Below are 17,847 nucleotides of genomic sequence, written 5' to 3'. Positions count from 1 at the left end.
CTTCTGAGGTCCTCTGAAATCTCTTTTGTTCATGCCATGATACACCTCCATAAATGTAAAAAATCCTGTATGGATGCGTCACTATCCAAAATGGGGTAATAAAATTACAAAATCTTTACGGTGAAAAACATCTTATGTGACCAAATTAAACACATGCGAAAGTAGCTTGGCCGTTTCATTCTATATTTTTTAGTGGAGAGATTCATGTACCATAGATCTTTTAACTTGGAATTAATAAAGATTTTGTAGTTTTAAATACACGCACCAATACAAGTTTTCTATTGTAAATTATAGGTACAACTTTTTTATACTTTATTTTTTGGGGCGGGGAAGGGGGTGGGGGGGATGGATTTGAGAACTTCCATATCTCCTTCCAGTTCTCCTGTTGACACCAGATTGCCATCCCATTGATTGAGAGCACCCGACTCTACTGTAATGTCACTTTCAAATTATATGCTAATCCTAACAATTCTCTCAATCTACTCTTAGTACTTATGTAAAAGTCTGATGTACGTTTAGGTTAAATTTATACAGAAATATAGTACATTTTGAAGGGTTCCCAAACTTGCAAACACACACACATTTGAGAGAGAGAGACACTTTGGAAAGGTAAACAAAAAAATTACCGTATATACTCCGTATATATAAGCCGACCTCTCTAATTTTACCACAAAAAAAACCTGGGAAAACTTATTGACTCGAGTATAAGCCTAGGGGGAAAATGCAGCAGCTACTGGAAAATTTCAAAAATTTAAATGGTCGGAGTTTTTGGGTGCAGTAGGTGCTGGAGAAGGGGAGGGGGTGTTATGGTTGTCTGTCTGCCCCTTCCCTGAGCTTGAGGACTGGGATTTTTTTTCCCCCACTTGGTATTCAGTCTGGCTGTATATAAGGGTATCTGCAGTGCTCCTATTAACCCCTTCCCGACGGAACAGGAGCACTGCAGATACCCTATATTCAGTAGACCGGGCACTCTCAGACACAGGGATACCTAATGTGTTTGTGTTTCACAGTCATTTTCTATTTTTATATGTATTCTAGGGAAAGGAGCGATTTAGAACCTTTTTTTAAAGCTACTTTTTCTTCACTATTTTTTGGGAGATTCTATACATTACTATTGTGGCTGGTCATAGACCACACCCCACACACACAACAAAAAGTTGAATTATGTGCATTCTCTTGCATGATGTCCTATCAGTTTTTCTGCAGCACAAGTCTCTCTCAAGCTGGGGGTACGTACAATAAGAAGTCTTCCCCTTTCCCTTTTCATTATTGATACTGTTCTTCCATACTACCAGGAGTAACTGTACAATAATGAAGAGATAGCTGAGAAAACCCCATAAGGATATCCAGGAACATTGGATAAGTACACAAGTACATACAGGCAAGCAGGAAAAACATCATAATATCCCATCAGTAATCATACAAGCAGTCAGAAGTAGATAAAAGTACATAGAATATTTTTTTTCTAACATTGTAAGCTGCAGGAGCCGCAGAATTTTCAGACCATTGCACAGAGCAACAGTTTGCATAAATGTGTGTATTCACTATGTAAAATAGAGAAAAGAACCTCCCCCTCCACTCACTGTGACTGTCTTATCTAATATATCTATGGATAAAGCTAGTGACCATTTAAATGAGATGATTCCATTTTACAACTGTTGAATGTCTGAGGTTCCTTAAGCTTTTTCACTACAGTGAGTCAGCAGGAGGCTTGCCAGTAATAGAGTACGCATTGACTCGATAGTCAAGGTCATTTGCTAAAAGGATGTTACCCGCCTCACTGGCAGTACAAACTTTAACAGGCAAGCAATGTACCCATTTTCAAGTATTCAGGACAAGGGCTGGCCTGGCCTTAAGTCAATTATGTTAGCTTGGGGATAGACTAGAATTCCCAACAAGTGAGTTTCAAGGAGCTTTTGATACAAGTGGCTCTCCATGAAGTTCCCATTTAACCCCTGCTAGTATCTCGAGGATATCACAATTCTAAAGACTTTAGACAGAGCTACATGCACAGATCTAGTGAGATTTTTACAATTCTCTTTAGTGGATTTTATTGCTGGTCACAGTGTCAGCTGATGATTTTATCATCCTGGTGTTTATAAAGGGTACTGTCAGTATAGGGTGTCTACAAAGCTTTGGGCACAGATACACAATTCTTTTTTAGGGATTATTTATTATCATGTTATTTCTTTATATTTCTCTCAGCTCATTCCCAATCCTCCTCTTTCTGAATCTTATTTAATCTATAGACTAGACGAGGAGAGGAGATTCCTGATCACCTTGTTAATTTAGTTTTCGCGCATAATTCTAAGTTATATACCACCCTTTGTATGCAACTGTAACTCTGTCTCATCTTGTCCTAGCAATATTAACAGGCGGAGCCGCAGTGTAAGAACTGGCCAGCAGATGGCACTAGACCAGCCTTCTATGTGCTAAAGTGATCAGGTCAAGGTCATCAACTTAACTTACATAAAGCGCAGGATTTCAGGAGCACTAACTTGCGTTTCAGTAAACTACAGCCATTAGAGGCTTGTACAGTAGTGACAAATACATGATCACTGGTCTCAGCGCAATAGATTAGGACATCGGAGGGGTTTGTTATAATTATTCTGAAGGAGACATAAAATGGAGCAGGCTAGTGAACTAAAACTGGCAATACATCTCCAGATGGAAGATCTAGCTGCATTTAGTGAAACCTGTTAAGAATCTGATATCTGTGAACAATCTCATGTATATGGTCATCTTAAAGAGAACCTTTCATTGCCGCTACTAACTCATGCTCTTAGCATCATTTAATAGGAGTTACTCCTACACCGATTCCAGAGGATTATTTACATAGTGGGTATGGATTCTTCTTTTCTGCCCCTCAAAATAAAACCGATCTAACCGCAGTTTTGCATTATGCAGCTGTCTAGACAAAACGTTCCAATATCAGAAGGACAAATAACATCAAGAGTGGCACATAGCAGCAATATCAGAGTGGTGTGTGGCGATACTTTTTACCAATGTGTTTCTGCATTTGTATGACTGTGGTTCAATATCTTAAGCCCTGAAAAAGAGAGTAATAAAGGACGATCATCCTGTCGGCTGTCCCAATATGCCTGAAGGTGAAACATAAGAAACTGAGGCTCTTAGATATGTTAAGCAGAATTTCGTTACATGAATCTCAGACTCCCACCACGGCTGATTCATCAACATCATGTTTGCGAAAATGCAAATAATTATACAGATTCCTATGCAGATGATTTCACTCGCTTCTCCCTGACGCAGCCTAGAATCGCCACAGATGTGCGAAATCTACATTACAGTGATCAGAATTATTCTGTGCAAGTGAAGAGGAATGAATGGAAACCTGAAAATGTGTGCAGAGACTAAGCTGGCAAAACTAAACCTTTATCATTCCTTTATCAGTATTAGATACTGGGCATGGTGGTGGGCTCCATTCTGTATATAGGAGCCGTGCCTTCTTACAGGGAACATCCATCTGACTAATGAGCTGTGATTTGCAGGCATCGTTAATGAGAATCACTCTACATTTAGTCCACATATAAGGAGCAGTAACTTTACTGCTTATTTTGTGTTCGCGCTACAGGTTATCACTATGCCGACCCTGGTGTTTCTAAATTTTGGTGCATTGGGAAGGGGAGGGGGTGTTGTTTTTACTCCAAGCATTCTATTATAGAATGATATAGAAATAGTTACACAACTCAGAAGGCAATGCATTGCAGGAGATCATATGTTATAAAAAGATAGAACTCAAGAAGAGTACAAAAAAAGCAGACTTTAATATTATGATCAGTGGATCTCAATCCACTACAGGCAGCTCATGGTTTGGTCAAGGGGGTTATTCCACAACATAACCATATTGAAATTTGTAGACAATGATAAGCTAAATATTTTACTAGAAGTAATAAAAATGTAACCATCAATTGCCAATGCATAACACGAATACAGAAAACTTCTATATTGTGCAACTTATAAAAAATTTCTGATTTCTTTATTATGGCCAGGTTATCGGGAAAAAACAACACATCCATGAAAAGATAACCTGGCCGTAATAAGGAATTCACATGTCCAAATTTATGTTTTCTGTTCATCTCACCTCTCAAAAACAAAAAGATAATAAAAACTGGAAAAAGAAGTCTCATGTACAATCAAAATACAAGGTCTTGTAACGCTACTTTGAAATAAAATGTTAAAAGTCATGAAAACAGAGATTCCGAGAGGGATAAAAGGTGACTGGTTTAAGGCTGAATTGTGTTCTAATGATTGCTAAAGGGTTAAAATGTCAATAAGACACCAAAGTTATAGGTCGCTAATATTTATTTTAGAGACATAAATTCAAAATCTGCAATAAAAATTTTAAAAAGTGATATTTTCTAGAGGATTTTCAATGCACCTGCTAGGGGGTTAGCAGGCTAATGGTTAGCAGGCTTATGTGCACCGTATGTTATATGTTGACTACTCAGTAATAAGAAGCAGTAAGCCAGAATTTCAGATCTAAAAGTCAGAAGAAAGCTGCAGAGCTCCGCCAATAGTACCATTCACTGAGGCAGCTTTGTGCAATGAAGCAGCTTCGAAGTGTTACTTTCACCTATTGAACGTGTGGAGATGAAAAATCTCTCATGAAAATCCAGCCATTATACTTTGTAAAATCTATGTGACCTCTGCCTGTGGTGCAGCATAACCACCAGGACATTACCAGTATGATGCCTTCTCCATTTGAATAATAATGCTCATGGGCCACAATATCAAGACCTCTCTAAGGCCTCGCGTATAAAAACTAATGAAAACAAGATGAGGAGATGATCACCGATGTCTGTCACTGCGCTCTCCTGCGCCAATCTCCTTTTTATTATATAATCCTCTCCATAACGAAAAGAGATGGGGAGGAATGGCACCATGCCAGCACTGACTATGCCAGGTGTAAAGATCATGACAATGATCATAATGATAATGATGTAAGCCATAACAATGGCGACTCGTCCCAGTATCTCCACTTGAGGGTCTAAATCTGCCATAACCATATATTCCTCACCATACACACAACATATTTGTTGGAATATATGAATACTTATGAAAGGAGTGGCAATAACCTTATGTACAGTATGATCTTTTATTTCTCCAGTATATGCAGAGCACTTTTCTCCTTTCAACAAGAGAAAGAAAAGAACATGAACGCCCAAAGAGAGAACATTGCAGTTCTCTGTCTAGAATTGTGCACACCCCACATTGTACCAGGTTCACTGCCTGGTGACAATGCACACATTACAGCGATCTATCACCCAGCCAGGAACAGAAAGTGCACACAGGGAGTCAGAACATTTGCATGAGGACTAGGACACAGAAAAAGTACACCAAAATGTAAAAATATAGAGATTTAGCACTGAAGACAAGAACCCCTGAATACACTACTCCTGGGCATCTACTATACAGCACCAAGTGCCAGCTAACAGCCCCTATGTTTCACAACATCAATCTGTGGATCCAGTCTGAGAGCAGGTTACTGTGGGGTCAAAACCAATGAAAAGAAATGGTAAATCATCCTGCCACCTAAGACACAAAACTAAGACAAAACAGCGCACAGAAAGATAATGAGGGAAGTCGCACAAAGGAGAAAACGGGAAATCTTCTGAAAGTGGGAGCTCCCTTTCCTGACAACTCCTTAAGTGTTTGCTGCTTGAGGTGGGGTCACATTTTGATTTTGTCAATGGAATGCAATTTTAAATAAGGTTTACAAACAATGACACATGGAGATGTCTGGTTCAGCCATTAAATGAGTATAGATGAGCACTTACCTCTAAACACTGCTGCTGTGCTTGTGTAACTTACCTTCATCTCAGGGCACACAGCGCCGTGTATATCAGCACTACATATCATGGTTAATTCTTGACACATGCACTCTGATATGGTCCCCACACGATATAAAATGCTAATCTGAGTATATTGAGAGTATACAAACTAGAATTGTGTTTTTATCTTAGAATTATCAATTAATAGCTTGGCAGCCCTTGGTTGAACTACAAAACGCAACATGTCCTCTATGAGAACAGAAAAATTGTAGTTCCACAGGGCAGGTTGCCTACTTCTCACTTTTATCTTACAAAGCAAGGAAAGAAGTGTATGTATTATCCCTGAGGGTGCAGTTTAATGATGGATTTACAGTTCATCTTAGAGCATCAAATAGGTAGCAGATTTTTGTAAAAGCATATAACATTTTAGTAAAAGCGGTTTTTGGAGCACGCCTGCAGTTTGCAGAGTGACCACTAGGTGTCAGCCTTAATACATCAGTATAAGCAAGATTGTGGACAACAGAGGCAAAGACACCCAGAGCTCTCATGTGTCCAAAAGCAACACAAGAGCATAAATCTGCAAATCAGAGGAGCTAATTATACAACAAGAGCATGAGATAGAAAGAACAAAATGAGATTTGAGGGTATAAACTTACTGGAGTTACAGTTTATCCTGATACAGTCTAGATGGGAAAAAATAAATGAAAGATGAATTCGTATCCTTCAAGGTTACAGCTGCAGTCATCCAAAAACAGTGAGGTCCACCCTTCCGGGGACAGACACACGCAACAACAGTGGCCATTTTATAGTACTAGGTGTAAGCACAATAGGAGGAGCCAGAAAAAACTGCCTAATACGTGACATGGGGCTTGTGTATTTGGAAAGATTTTACTAACGTAATAGAGGGGACATGTCCTACATGCAAGGCGCTATCATCTGTGCAGCTCCTGGCTCGGTTTACCTACAATCTAATATGGGAGTTGTACAAACTTAATTTATCTATAAAATGGCCACGTACAAACAGCAAACCGCACAAACACATTGCTCCAGAACCCTCAGCCATCTTTACAGGGAGATATTGGGGCAATAGAAAAATAAGTGGCTGTGGCTGCAGTATGGCTCAGCAAGTCAGGGGCCCGAACATATAGATAAACCCCAAACATCACTGATCCCAAAGTCCTGTATATATGAGTGGTTAAACATCCTCCATATCAAATGAAACAAACATATATACAGCAGGCATCATTCGATTCCATTAGAGCTCAGCCTCTGATAGAAGGTGCAGTCTCTCTTATAGTGGTGAATGGCTCATGATTGGACATCACATACACGTGCTGTGTATAGAATACAGAATATCCTTCACCATATATACAAGGGAGAAGGCACCATTAATACCCAGCTCCAGTGTAAATTGACAAGAGATTGTGAGTTCAGATGCTGAATGGAGAATTATAATTCCGGCTCATGGCTGTTTCGTGCGATTTGGTTTGCTATGTGTCGTCAACCGCAACAGAAAAGTGGGAGCAAACACCCTCAGAGAACCGGTGGGATCAGCAAATAGTGGGGGCAAAAGTAGGTAAATTCTGGGAACAAATAAAGGCAGAGCCAATGCTAGGGAGCATTAACCAGTGAGAAGTGAAGATCAGAACCTCAACTTATCAGAGAGGGGCAAGGGAGACAAGGGGTGAATGAGAGGGTGAATGAGAAAGTAATTCATATGATCCAAGAGACGTGAAAATAGGAATGGACATAAAACAGAGGGGGCAAGGAAGGTTTATGGAGGGTAATCCTTACATTACTGGTTCTCTCCATAGACACCAGATTACCAGAGAAGGACAATTACCCAGAGACGGATGAAGGGGGTACAGGTGTACAGTGGGGGTTCAGATCTTCCATTACCATTAAAACTTGACTAAAAACATAGAGGTTCCATTCTGAACATAAGCTGTAGTATAGGAATGACAGTATGGGTTTGTGCACACCCCTAAATGCTGCTCAACACGCTCTGTTCTCAAGGCTGTTTGCTGTACGGGCCGCAGGCTTCAGGCCTTTGAAGGGTAGTGAGTGCCATCTTTTGAGGTAACATGGCTGATGATGGAACAAGGCTAAAAAACTTAAAAACACATACGAACGGTGTACAAACATCACACAACACGAAAAGCACAGGATGAAGAAAGTTAAAAATGACCCAACACAGTCTCCATTTGTCGCACTACAAAAGACTGCACCATTGCAGGAGGATGATCTGAATCTCAGCAACATCAAAAGGTGCCAGGAGACTGATTTGGGTGGAGACACAAGATGAATGAGGAAGAGATCACAAAAGATTGGCAAAGAGAAGAAATGGAAGGCAGGAGAATGTTTGCAGGGTGTGGAAGAACTAAGGAGACCATCTCGTTCATCCTCTGCTCCAGCAACCTAATACAAAGACTTCAGGGAAGGCGGAAATTTTCAGCTAGTCCTCATGTACCTATGGAGTAGTTCAAAATGGCCGCCTTGTTGAATTATAAAATCCTTGTTGAATATTAAATCGCTTATGCTGGAAGGTAGAGGATGGGATGGCGTCTCACCACTCCTACATTCTTCTTACTGCTGGAGAAGCAGGCAAAGTGCAGCAATTCTCATCGCCCCTGCACAATGTCTGCACCCACAGAGAGTAAAAAGGTAATGGTCAGAAACAAGGGAAACTCCCTTGGACCACACAGGTCATTGGGCCATGTAGAGAGTGTGGCTGGAACGAACCATGCAGTGATAACACAATGGACAAATTTATACTGCGGCCAAAAGAAGAGCAAACAGAAAGACATTGACATGGACTCCCCATCCCGACAGAGAGGAAGGACTCATACGATACCTAAGTTGACCGTGAGTTTAACTTTCCCTCCATCTAACTCCAGTCGCAAAGTGTCTGCAGAGTCTCTGGATGTGGTGGCCACCAGCAGCCCATAGGCCCGCTGAGACTTAAACCGAAATGAAACATCTTCAGCTTCTGTGTGCATGACAACTGGCATGACTATCTTCATGTACATACTACCATCATAGCTCAGGATAGAAGCCTCTGTAAAGAGAAGGAAAAATTCACCATTAAAACTTTTTGCAAAGATGGAGACTGGAATGATGTGACTGCTGCCAGGCTGCCGGTATCTTTTCTGCAGTTGGAGCAGGACAATGCAAGCTTTTACCTGAAATAATTACACAGCACCATCTCAGAGTCCAAACAATCCTTCAGTATAGGCGGACCGGCAGAGGCATAACATGAAACCTTTGCCAGTAATGCAAAAGCTATAACAGGGCCTTTACCTTCTGATATTTAATATAGTGGTATATATTTTACGTGGCAGGGGGACCTTTCGGGCCCCTGAGTATCCAGGACTTGATAATAACTGCTACCTGTGCACACAGTCTGGCTATTAAGGACAATCCTGGCAGTGGAACTGTTTTAAATTACTAAATTTTAAAATCTTCAAATTTTAAATAGATGACTGAAATCCTCCGTGTTTATTCTCAGCAGTGTGGAACACATCATCATTATTCATCTGTTTCCATTAGAGCATTCGTCACTGACTTTTACAGCAATTTATCATAGTTACATGACTCAAAGTGTAACACCAATAATAAAACAACTTTTCAGGACTTTTACAGGTGAAAATAAGTAACTTTATAAAACATATTATTAAAGAATAATCTTCAATTATCAATTTACTCACACTTTTATCTCTAAGGGCTAGTTCACACGGGAACATGGACGCTGATTTTGACAGCTGATTTCGCGGCCAAATCAGCCTCCATAAAATGTAGCCCTATGTGAATTGCTAGCTTTTTTTTTTTCTGCTAGCTTTTTTTATTGCTAGCTTTTTTTGCTAGCAGAAAAAGAAGCAACATGACCTTTCTTCAGGCGTTTAACGCCTGAAAAAATGAATAGGAGTCTATGGGGCACTGAAAAAACCGCTAGCTGTTTTTGGTCGCTTATTTTTGCAGCTGTTTTGGCAAAAACAGCGACTGAAACCGCTAGCGGTTTTTTTATCATGTACTTTTTTGTAATGCAAAAAAAAAAAGCTTCAAAAAAACAGTGACTGAAAAAGCGTCAAAAACAGTGTCAAAAACAGCATCCAATGCAAAAAACAGTGTTCAAAAAAAGCAACGCTGAAAAATCAGTGACAAAATCAGCTAGGCTTTTTTCACGTGTGAACTAAGCTTAATACCACTGCTCTCCAGCTTTACATGCAAAAGTCTATGTAGAAGGGAGTGGGATGAGGTGGCTGCTGCCGGTTAGTATATGATATATTGTCTCATTTTGTGAGGATAGAGCGTTATATTAACAGGATTTAACAGATAGGGGTCAAAATTTGTTAAAGTATATTACAAAGTGTATTAATGACACAAATACTGCCAGAAAAATCAAAAAAGTTATCCGAAAGTTTAGTTACACATTAACCATCATGGCTACCACAGCATTCTGCAGCAACATGCCATCCTGTACTTTTTATGCTTAATGTTCTTAGTCCATCATTTGTTTTTTCAACAGGACCCCAAACATACCTGTAAGCTATGTAAGAGCTATCTGACCAAGACCGACAGTGGTTGAGCGCTTTGTCAGATGACATAACCTTCACAGTTTGGGGTGACATGCACCACAGAGTGAAGAAAAAATGTCAAAAAAAAAAAAAGCTCTGAGAATTCCTTCAAGGTTAATGGAAAACCATTACAGGTGGCTACTTCATTATAGGAGATTAGGAGAATGACAAGAGTTGTGTAAAGCTGTCGCCAAAACACACTAAACACTTTTTGTTTACTATTTCATTCCATATGTATTCCTTCATAATTTTACACATATATATTTAAAAAATTCTTCTATTCATTTGTACTAATCAATTAGTCTTTTTTATAATTGTTGGTGCTCTTTAACTATGAGAACAAATCCTAAATAGAAGAATCATGTGCATGTGCAATGCTGCCCCTAGGGATCGGATTGAGGTGCTACACTACATTCCATAAAGATTAGCCTTGAAGGTTATTTTAGAGGTCACACATGACTTTCTAGGATATATGAAGCTGTAGGTGATCCCCATGACAGTTCCTATCATATAAACGTCAGTGGTTTTCCCTTTATACCACCTACATAATCGTATGAGAACATATAACCCTCATTTATATCTGTTGTCTCTCCAGCCCTAGGATGACGTGTAGCAGCCTTATAGAGATAGAGATCTAATAATATACAATCTAGCCAAGATCTGGTATGATAATAATGTCCTGAACAGAATGGATGACACTGAACTTATACAAGGGGCTAATATTTTTCTTATGCACTTCATGGTCTATAGGATGAAAGCAGTATTGTCACAAGATGATTTATTTGTTCCCATCAGATAGCATTCTTTCACATCATATTCTTTCCGCTGTAATAAGACAGCAGCTCACCTTTCTCCTCCTGCGTTTCAGAGTCTAATAGACATCCACCAGTTACTGGTTTGTTAAAGGAAGACTACTTTCGAAATGTTCCAGACGCTAACCAATTTCAGTGTGCCAAAGGTTTTTTTTTTTAGGGTCTTCCACACATCACTCTGGGCCTGAGCAATATAGTTAGTTTTGTTCCTATACTATTATGGTGGGTTTGTAATTGCTTGCACTGTTTACAACCAGTCTTGACTTCATTCCATAGTCTGCTGATCAACACTAATAATTTAATTCAGTCTACTTCAACTTTCACATTGTCCTATCAGTGGATTCTCTAGCTCCGCTGAACAGCGGCACTACTCCAGCAGCAACAACCTGGAGAATCCCTATGTGGATGCTATACTCCTTTCCATCCCCTGATTTAGTCCTAATCCAAGTACATTTTTACAATATCACTTCAGTACCATCTTTATTTTGATGACACCCATTTATATACCTCATCCCGTGACATCACCCCTGCTCTACTACAGAACACTGGTGTTGAGCGAATAGTATTCGATCAAATACCTCGCCAACATAGGAATGTGTGTAATCGGCCGAACACCAAGGGGTTAAACGCATTGAATGTTCGATGCATTTAACCCCTTGGTGTTCGGCCGATTAGATGCATTCCTATGCGGGCAAGGTATTTGATCGAATAGTATTCGCTCAGCACTACAGAACACCAGTGACGGTCTCTCTGCTGTCTCTAACATCATGTCTTCTCTTTAACTGAAAAACTGAACTTCTTGTGTTCCCTCCATCTTCTAAACAACCTAATGCTGATATCTCCATTTTTGTCTGTGGTCTTACTATTACACCAAGGCAGCGTGCCCACTGTCTTGGGGTTGTATTTGACTCAGACCTCTCCCTTACCCTATATATTCAGACACTTGCACGGTCATGCAACCTGTACTTCAAAAATATCTTCAGAATCCGCACTTTTCTCATTGTGCAAACATCAAAAACCCTCAATGTTGTTCCGATTCACTCTTATAATTTGTTTACTCACATGTAATATTACTAACATTATTATTTTACTTTAGCTGCTCTCTATTCTTTCATGGAGCAAAATGATTAAAAAAAAACAAAACAGGCTTTAGTTGTTGCCAGTTTAATGATACCTTATGTGTTTGCCCTCTTTCAATATGGCCGTTGCAACAGCATCTTCTATGAGTCAGTGAAACACATATGTGTTCCATGACTCGTGACACTCGCCTTGATGTGGTGAAAGCATGATTCTGACACATGCGCCCGATTTAGTCCTGTGGGTCTATATAAGCATTATCCCACACTAAACCTACACCCCCTGAAGAAGCTAGTGCGAAACGTGTGTTGGGGTGCTGGTCAGTGTGGTAACAGTAATTGCCTTATGGTTGGTTGGTATTGACTATACATCTCCTTATAATGGATTTTATTTGGGAAGTTTACTTTTGCACTTTATACTGATGTACTATTATCAATTTCTTGCTGCTACTTGTAGTTTTACTGAGCTACAGTAGTATTTATATATTTAGATATCTTTTACGTTGTTTTCTGTGATATTAGTTATATTTAATAACATAATATAAATTGGAATAGATTATATATGGATTACATTTTCTTGATTTGTGGGAGTGTAATATATTATATTGGCTGATGTATATGTGTATATGATGTGTATCAAATTTTTATGTGACTGTGATACTTCTCCTGTGTATCACACTGTTCCAGATTGTTCTTTAATTGTTTTTCAATTATTTGCAACACTGTCAAAATTAATTATAGTTAAAGATGAAATTTGGATTATATGGGACTTGTTATTTTTGAGAACAATTATTAGTTTCTTCTACAATATATAATGACAGTACACAACACACATACGTTATGTAACACACACGCCAGGGTGGAAATAACAGGGATATTTACAAGAGGCAGATAGTCTAACCAGGACAGTAAATGTTAGCTATAGCCCTGGGAAAGCAACTGAGTGAAGGGATGGGGAGAAGGGGGCTGATTATACAGAAGGGGGGGGGGGGGGACCTGTCCCCCTCCCCCAATACAAATGTCACTGCAGTACAAGAGAACTTCAGAGATGCTTCAGCTTTCCAGACTAGGAAATACCATCTATATACAGTGATTCCATACAAAGTGGTGCTGAGAACTCTGGACATCTTCAGCCAACACCTGGGTTCATCTTTATACCAACATCTGGTTCGGAATTACTTTATTCCTTCTACCAATAAGGCCCACCAGAACCCAACATATCAAGCCAGGCCATCAAGTAGGTTATAGTCACCTGAATCAAACTGTCCTCTCCCTTTGTGAATTGGGGTCTCGTTGCTAAGTTGTTGCTGGTAAGTGGCAGCACCCTCATTGCTCCAAAGAGTTCATTTGCATATTGACAAAAAAAAAGCAACATCTTGGCAGATAGACTGACTCACAAAAGGAAAACACTGTTTGAATTAGGTGACCCCAAGCTATCCATCTGTGGAGCTAGGTTCTGTTGGCAGACTCCCTTTAAGAGCTTGGTCTCAATACTTTTGTCCATATAGTGTTCATTGCACCCATAGAAAAATTCATTCTCCCTATAAAAACCTGCAATAGCAATAAGGTGTGAACAAAAGCCAAAATATACCATTGGCCACTACTTTTATGGACAACTAGCCTCTGCTTGCAATTTTGTCTGCGTGTTGTTGGTGTCCAGAAGCTCACTGGGACACCATATAATGAGCGTGTTGTTGGCATCAATGATCCTCCTCAGCTCCGCTTGAGGAGAACTCTGTGACTTCTGGCTACGTTCATAGCGGTTGTTGCTTTAGAATTTTGATACAAATTAGCTTGTTTAAAATTGGCAAACTGCTAACACTGGGTTCACACCAGCGTCTGGACTCCGTTATCAGGTTTCCGTCCTCTGCATGCAGAAGACGGAAACCTGTCATGCAGAGTCCGGCCGTGAGCGCTGGTGAGCGTTTTGAGCTCTCCGCGGCAAAACCGTTTTTTTTAAAACCGGACACAGAGTACTGCATGTCCGACTCTGTGTCCAGTTTAAAAAAAACTGGTTTCGCTACGGAGAGCATAAAACGCTCACCGGCGCTCATGGCCGAACACTTTTCAAACCCATTCAAATGAATGGGTTTGGAAAGATGTCGGCAGGTTTCCATTTCCTGCCCTGTTTTGTGCAGGAAACGGAAACCTGCAGAACGGAGTGCCGGGCGCAGATGTGAACGAGCCCTAAATTGGATTAAAGGTGTTTTCCCATCCAGTGTGTCAGCACTTTGCTTGGAACATATTAGATAATATGCAAATGAATGAACACAATGGACTGAGGGTTAGCTGTGTGCTTACCACAGAGAGATAACACACTTGAATTTCTCAGAACCTGAGATAAGGTGCCTCAAGAGCAGTTTAATATAGCATGTGAACATAAATTCATAATAGTCATGAAGCCAAGTGATTTACAGGGATAAAGAGTAGCCTATGTGTTAATCGAGGTTACAAACTATCTATATGCCATATCTCATTCAAATCCGTTCAGCTGTTTTTGCGTGATTGACTAACAAACATCCAAACTTTCACATTTATAATATTAGTAGGATTTTTAGAGGGCTCAACTGTGGAGGTCCCAATATAACCGCAAATTCAGCACCCCCCCCCCCCCCCCCCTATTCTTATGCTTAAATTCGTACTTAGTGTTTGTGGGATTGGGGGTGCAATGTTTATTTTATCATTATTTGCCGAACCAACATAGAAAATGGGTTGGCCATGCTCTTTTTTTTCTAGTGTTTGCCAATGATTTTCATCAGAAATTGTCAGAGTATGAACAAGTTACAGATAAAGTCTGTAAAGCTCTGACTAGTTTGGCCATAAACCAAGAAACTGGGCAGCAAGCAATGTCTATGTGCAAACTGAGACAAAGTCTCAATGCAGAGCAGCGTTGGGAGCGTCAGCCAGTGTGTTGGAGGATTACAGAGGTCTCTCATTCTCCACTGAGATTATTACAAGCGCACGGGGTTACGCTCTTAAATCTCTAATCTTTCAATTGCTTTGTGCAAGAGAGAGCGCTGCGATTGTGATTAACTTGTACGCTGCAAAGCCCTTTTATGCTGTGAGTAAGTAGCAGGATGCTGAAAATGACCAAGCAGATGAAGGGTTAATATTGTAATAAATCAGACGTTTCTAGCACACAGGATTACAGGAAATCCCTAATTCACAAGGTTTTGTAATTGCAAAGGGTTTAATATGATGGAAGAGATAAACTAAATACAGCGCCAACCGACGACAAAACTCAGAACGAAGGGGGGACTCATAATGATGACGCACGAAAGCTGAGAATTGACATTGAGAGTGATCGGGAGGGGGAACTATGGCTAGGACCCCAAATACATAATTTGCCATGAATTGGTGAAATTCAGTTTAATATAAATTGAACCCTTCATCAGCTGCCATTTACTCCTCCCACCCTTATGTCTTCTATTCCTAGATCTTTAGAGTCCAAGGGGTTAACCCTCTGATGTACAATACCCCATTAACCAGATGAAATCATGCAGTGCTCTTGGCTTCGGCCTCCACGTGCATCTTATCAGCTTATCATGAACGTTCCCTCCAGGGGCTTCGGGATTAGAATAGAGTGGAGAGACGCGGCTGGCTGCTTTGTGAAATTAATTGGAAAATAGCTGCCTGGGGAATAGATCCGACCCAGCCTGGGGCTGTGGAGCTGTACCGACCAGCTTCCTTTAGTAAAGCAGTCTGGGACTTGTGGTGCAGAGACCACGCCCTGCATATCACCGCATCCTCCAACAAACTTGAGGTCTATTCTGTACTACCAGATCAGTATTATACAGCTCATTGGTGTGGTATCAGATAAATCAATATATGTGCAGGGTGGCACCATTGACCCCAAAAGTCCAGCATTCAGTATAGTATTGCAGCTTTATTCAACTTCCTGTACAATGCAGTTAGGCAAAGTGCAGGTGTCACTTAGGCTGGATTTATATGGTGTACTTTTACAACAAAAAAAAACCAACAAAAAAAACATGCATTCAGTTTTGGAGAATGCATGCATTTTGCAAGTTTTGTTTTTTGTTTTGTTTTTTTTTTTTTGGGGGGGGGGGGGGTCTGAAACAGAAGGCAATGTTTAAACCCAGCCTTACAAGTTTCTGGCCTATGTGGCTCTTATGTGGACATGGGAACATGGGACTGAAATGCAAGCAGCAGCTGTCTGGTTAAATAAAGCTGTTATTCATACTATACTTTTCTTCAACCGCCAGCACCTAAACTTTCCTCTTTTGCCTTTCTCAACCTTAAATTTTTCACAAATGCATGTTCTCCATATACAGCAGACTTTCCTATTGATTTGATTATTTGGATGCATCATTTCCTTGGCTAATCTGTTTCTCACTTTGGTGAATGACAGATCAACCATTATTTTTAACATAATTGATATACTTTGCTGTCTATTTTTCGTAATCCAACATGTTGCAAATAAACAGCCTGAGTGTGTTGTCGTGATTTTCTGGGACCTGTAGACTTTAATATGCATGATTCATCTGCAAAACAAACAAAAATAGAGCAGGTCTCCATTTTTTTCATGGCTCAACAGTATGCAAACACCAATTTAATATCTATAGGACAATGTGGTGTCTGTGGAGAACATGGACAGCACAAGACTGTGAAATACACATGTCTAAAGTCTAAACTTTACGTTCCCACAAGATGATGCTGAAAAATTTAAGAAGCTATGACATTCAATTCCAATATACACTCCTTAACATTGAAATTGTAACACCAAGAAGGACAAGCCATATAATACAGTACCTAGACCGCTCTAGTCTTAATTCCAGGTAAATTAACAGCTCAGTGTTACATTGATTTGGTTAAGGAACCATCATACAGCCATTTCTTCAAAGTGTCCCAGGAGCAGCTTTTCAAAAGGATAACACCAGGCCCATGTATAGCCTAAATGTGTTTCCATGGCCTGCAGAGTCCGCGGACTCCTCTATAATCAAGCATATCTGGGATATTATTAGTTGGCAATTGCAAAGGGAGCAGCCAGCAGCCAATACTGAAGATTTGCTTGCCCAAGTGCATTCAGCATGGCATAACATTCCTTACACAGCCATTAATAACTTAATTGACAGACCGCCAAAGTGTGTAAGTTTCTGCACATGGCGCTCATAATCAACACTAAATGAAATCGATTTTGATTATTTTGTTTCCATTTTACATCACTGACAGATCATTAACCCTTAAGCACTATCATGGTGTCTATCATAATGATATGTGTATGATAGTGGTGTATGATAGACACCATGATAGTACTTAAGGGTTAACAGTTCTATTGATACTGTGATTTCCATAACTTGAAGACTTTTCCACTTTGGTGTTGTAACTTCAATGTTGAGGATTATAATACCACTTTCCCTGTTACGAACACCAGAATATGTGATGGTTATACCACCATTTACAAGCCATGATCTTGAGCGCCTCACCAGTGGCAGGTAAGGGGTTAATGACCCAGGCCTCAGCTGGTTATGAGACTTTGTAAGAGGGGCTCAGTTAGCAGGAGTCAGCAGATGAATGAAGAACAGTCAATTTGCTGCGTTCTTGTAGAGAATAGAGCAGTCTTGAGGCCACTTGT

The 17,847-nt window shown here is 40.1% G+C and overlaps 1 protein-coding gene across 18 annotated transcripts in view; it reads right to left on the bottom strand.

Moving 5' to 3' along the window:
- NRXN3 (neurexin 3) overlaps positions 1-17,847 on the bottom strand; it is a 338,395-nt gene that overhangs the window by 213,699 nt on the left and 106,849 nt on the right. For 15 of the 18 annotated variants that reach the window (XR_012717248.1, XM_075282340.1, XM_075282345.1 and 12 more), the window contains 2 exons: positions 8,647-8,850; positions 6,449-6,475 (listed from right to left, as the gene is read on the bottom strand). Coding sequence is in view for 17 of the 18 variants with exons in the window: in XM_075282340.1 (XP_075138441.1) it covers positions 6,449-6,475; positions 8,647-8,850 (231 nt within the window). In the remaining variant the exon portion in view is untranslated. The remainder of the gene's footprint in view (positions 1-6,448; positions 6,476-8,646; positions 8,851-17,847) is intronic. The other 3 variants (XM_075282349.1, XM_075282356.1, XM_075282344.1) reach the window with 1 other exon arrangement.

Source organism: Leptodactylus fuscus, chromosome 7 (genome assembly GCF_031893055.1).
Source record: "Leptodactylus fuscus isolate aLepFus1 chromosome 7, aLepFus1.hap2, whole genome shotgun sequence".
Lineage (NCBI taxonomy): Eukaryota > Metazoa > Chordata > Amphibia > Anura > Leptodactylidae > Leptodactylus > Leptodactylus fuscus.
This window is presented reverse-complemented; position numbering and strand designations above follow the sequence as displayed.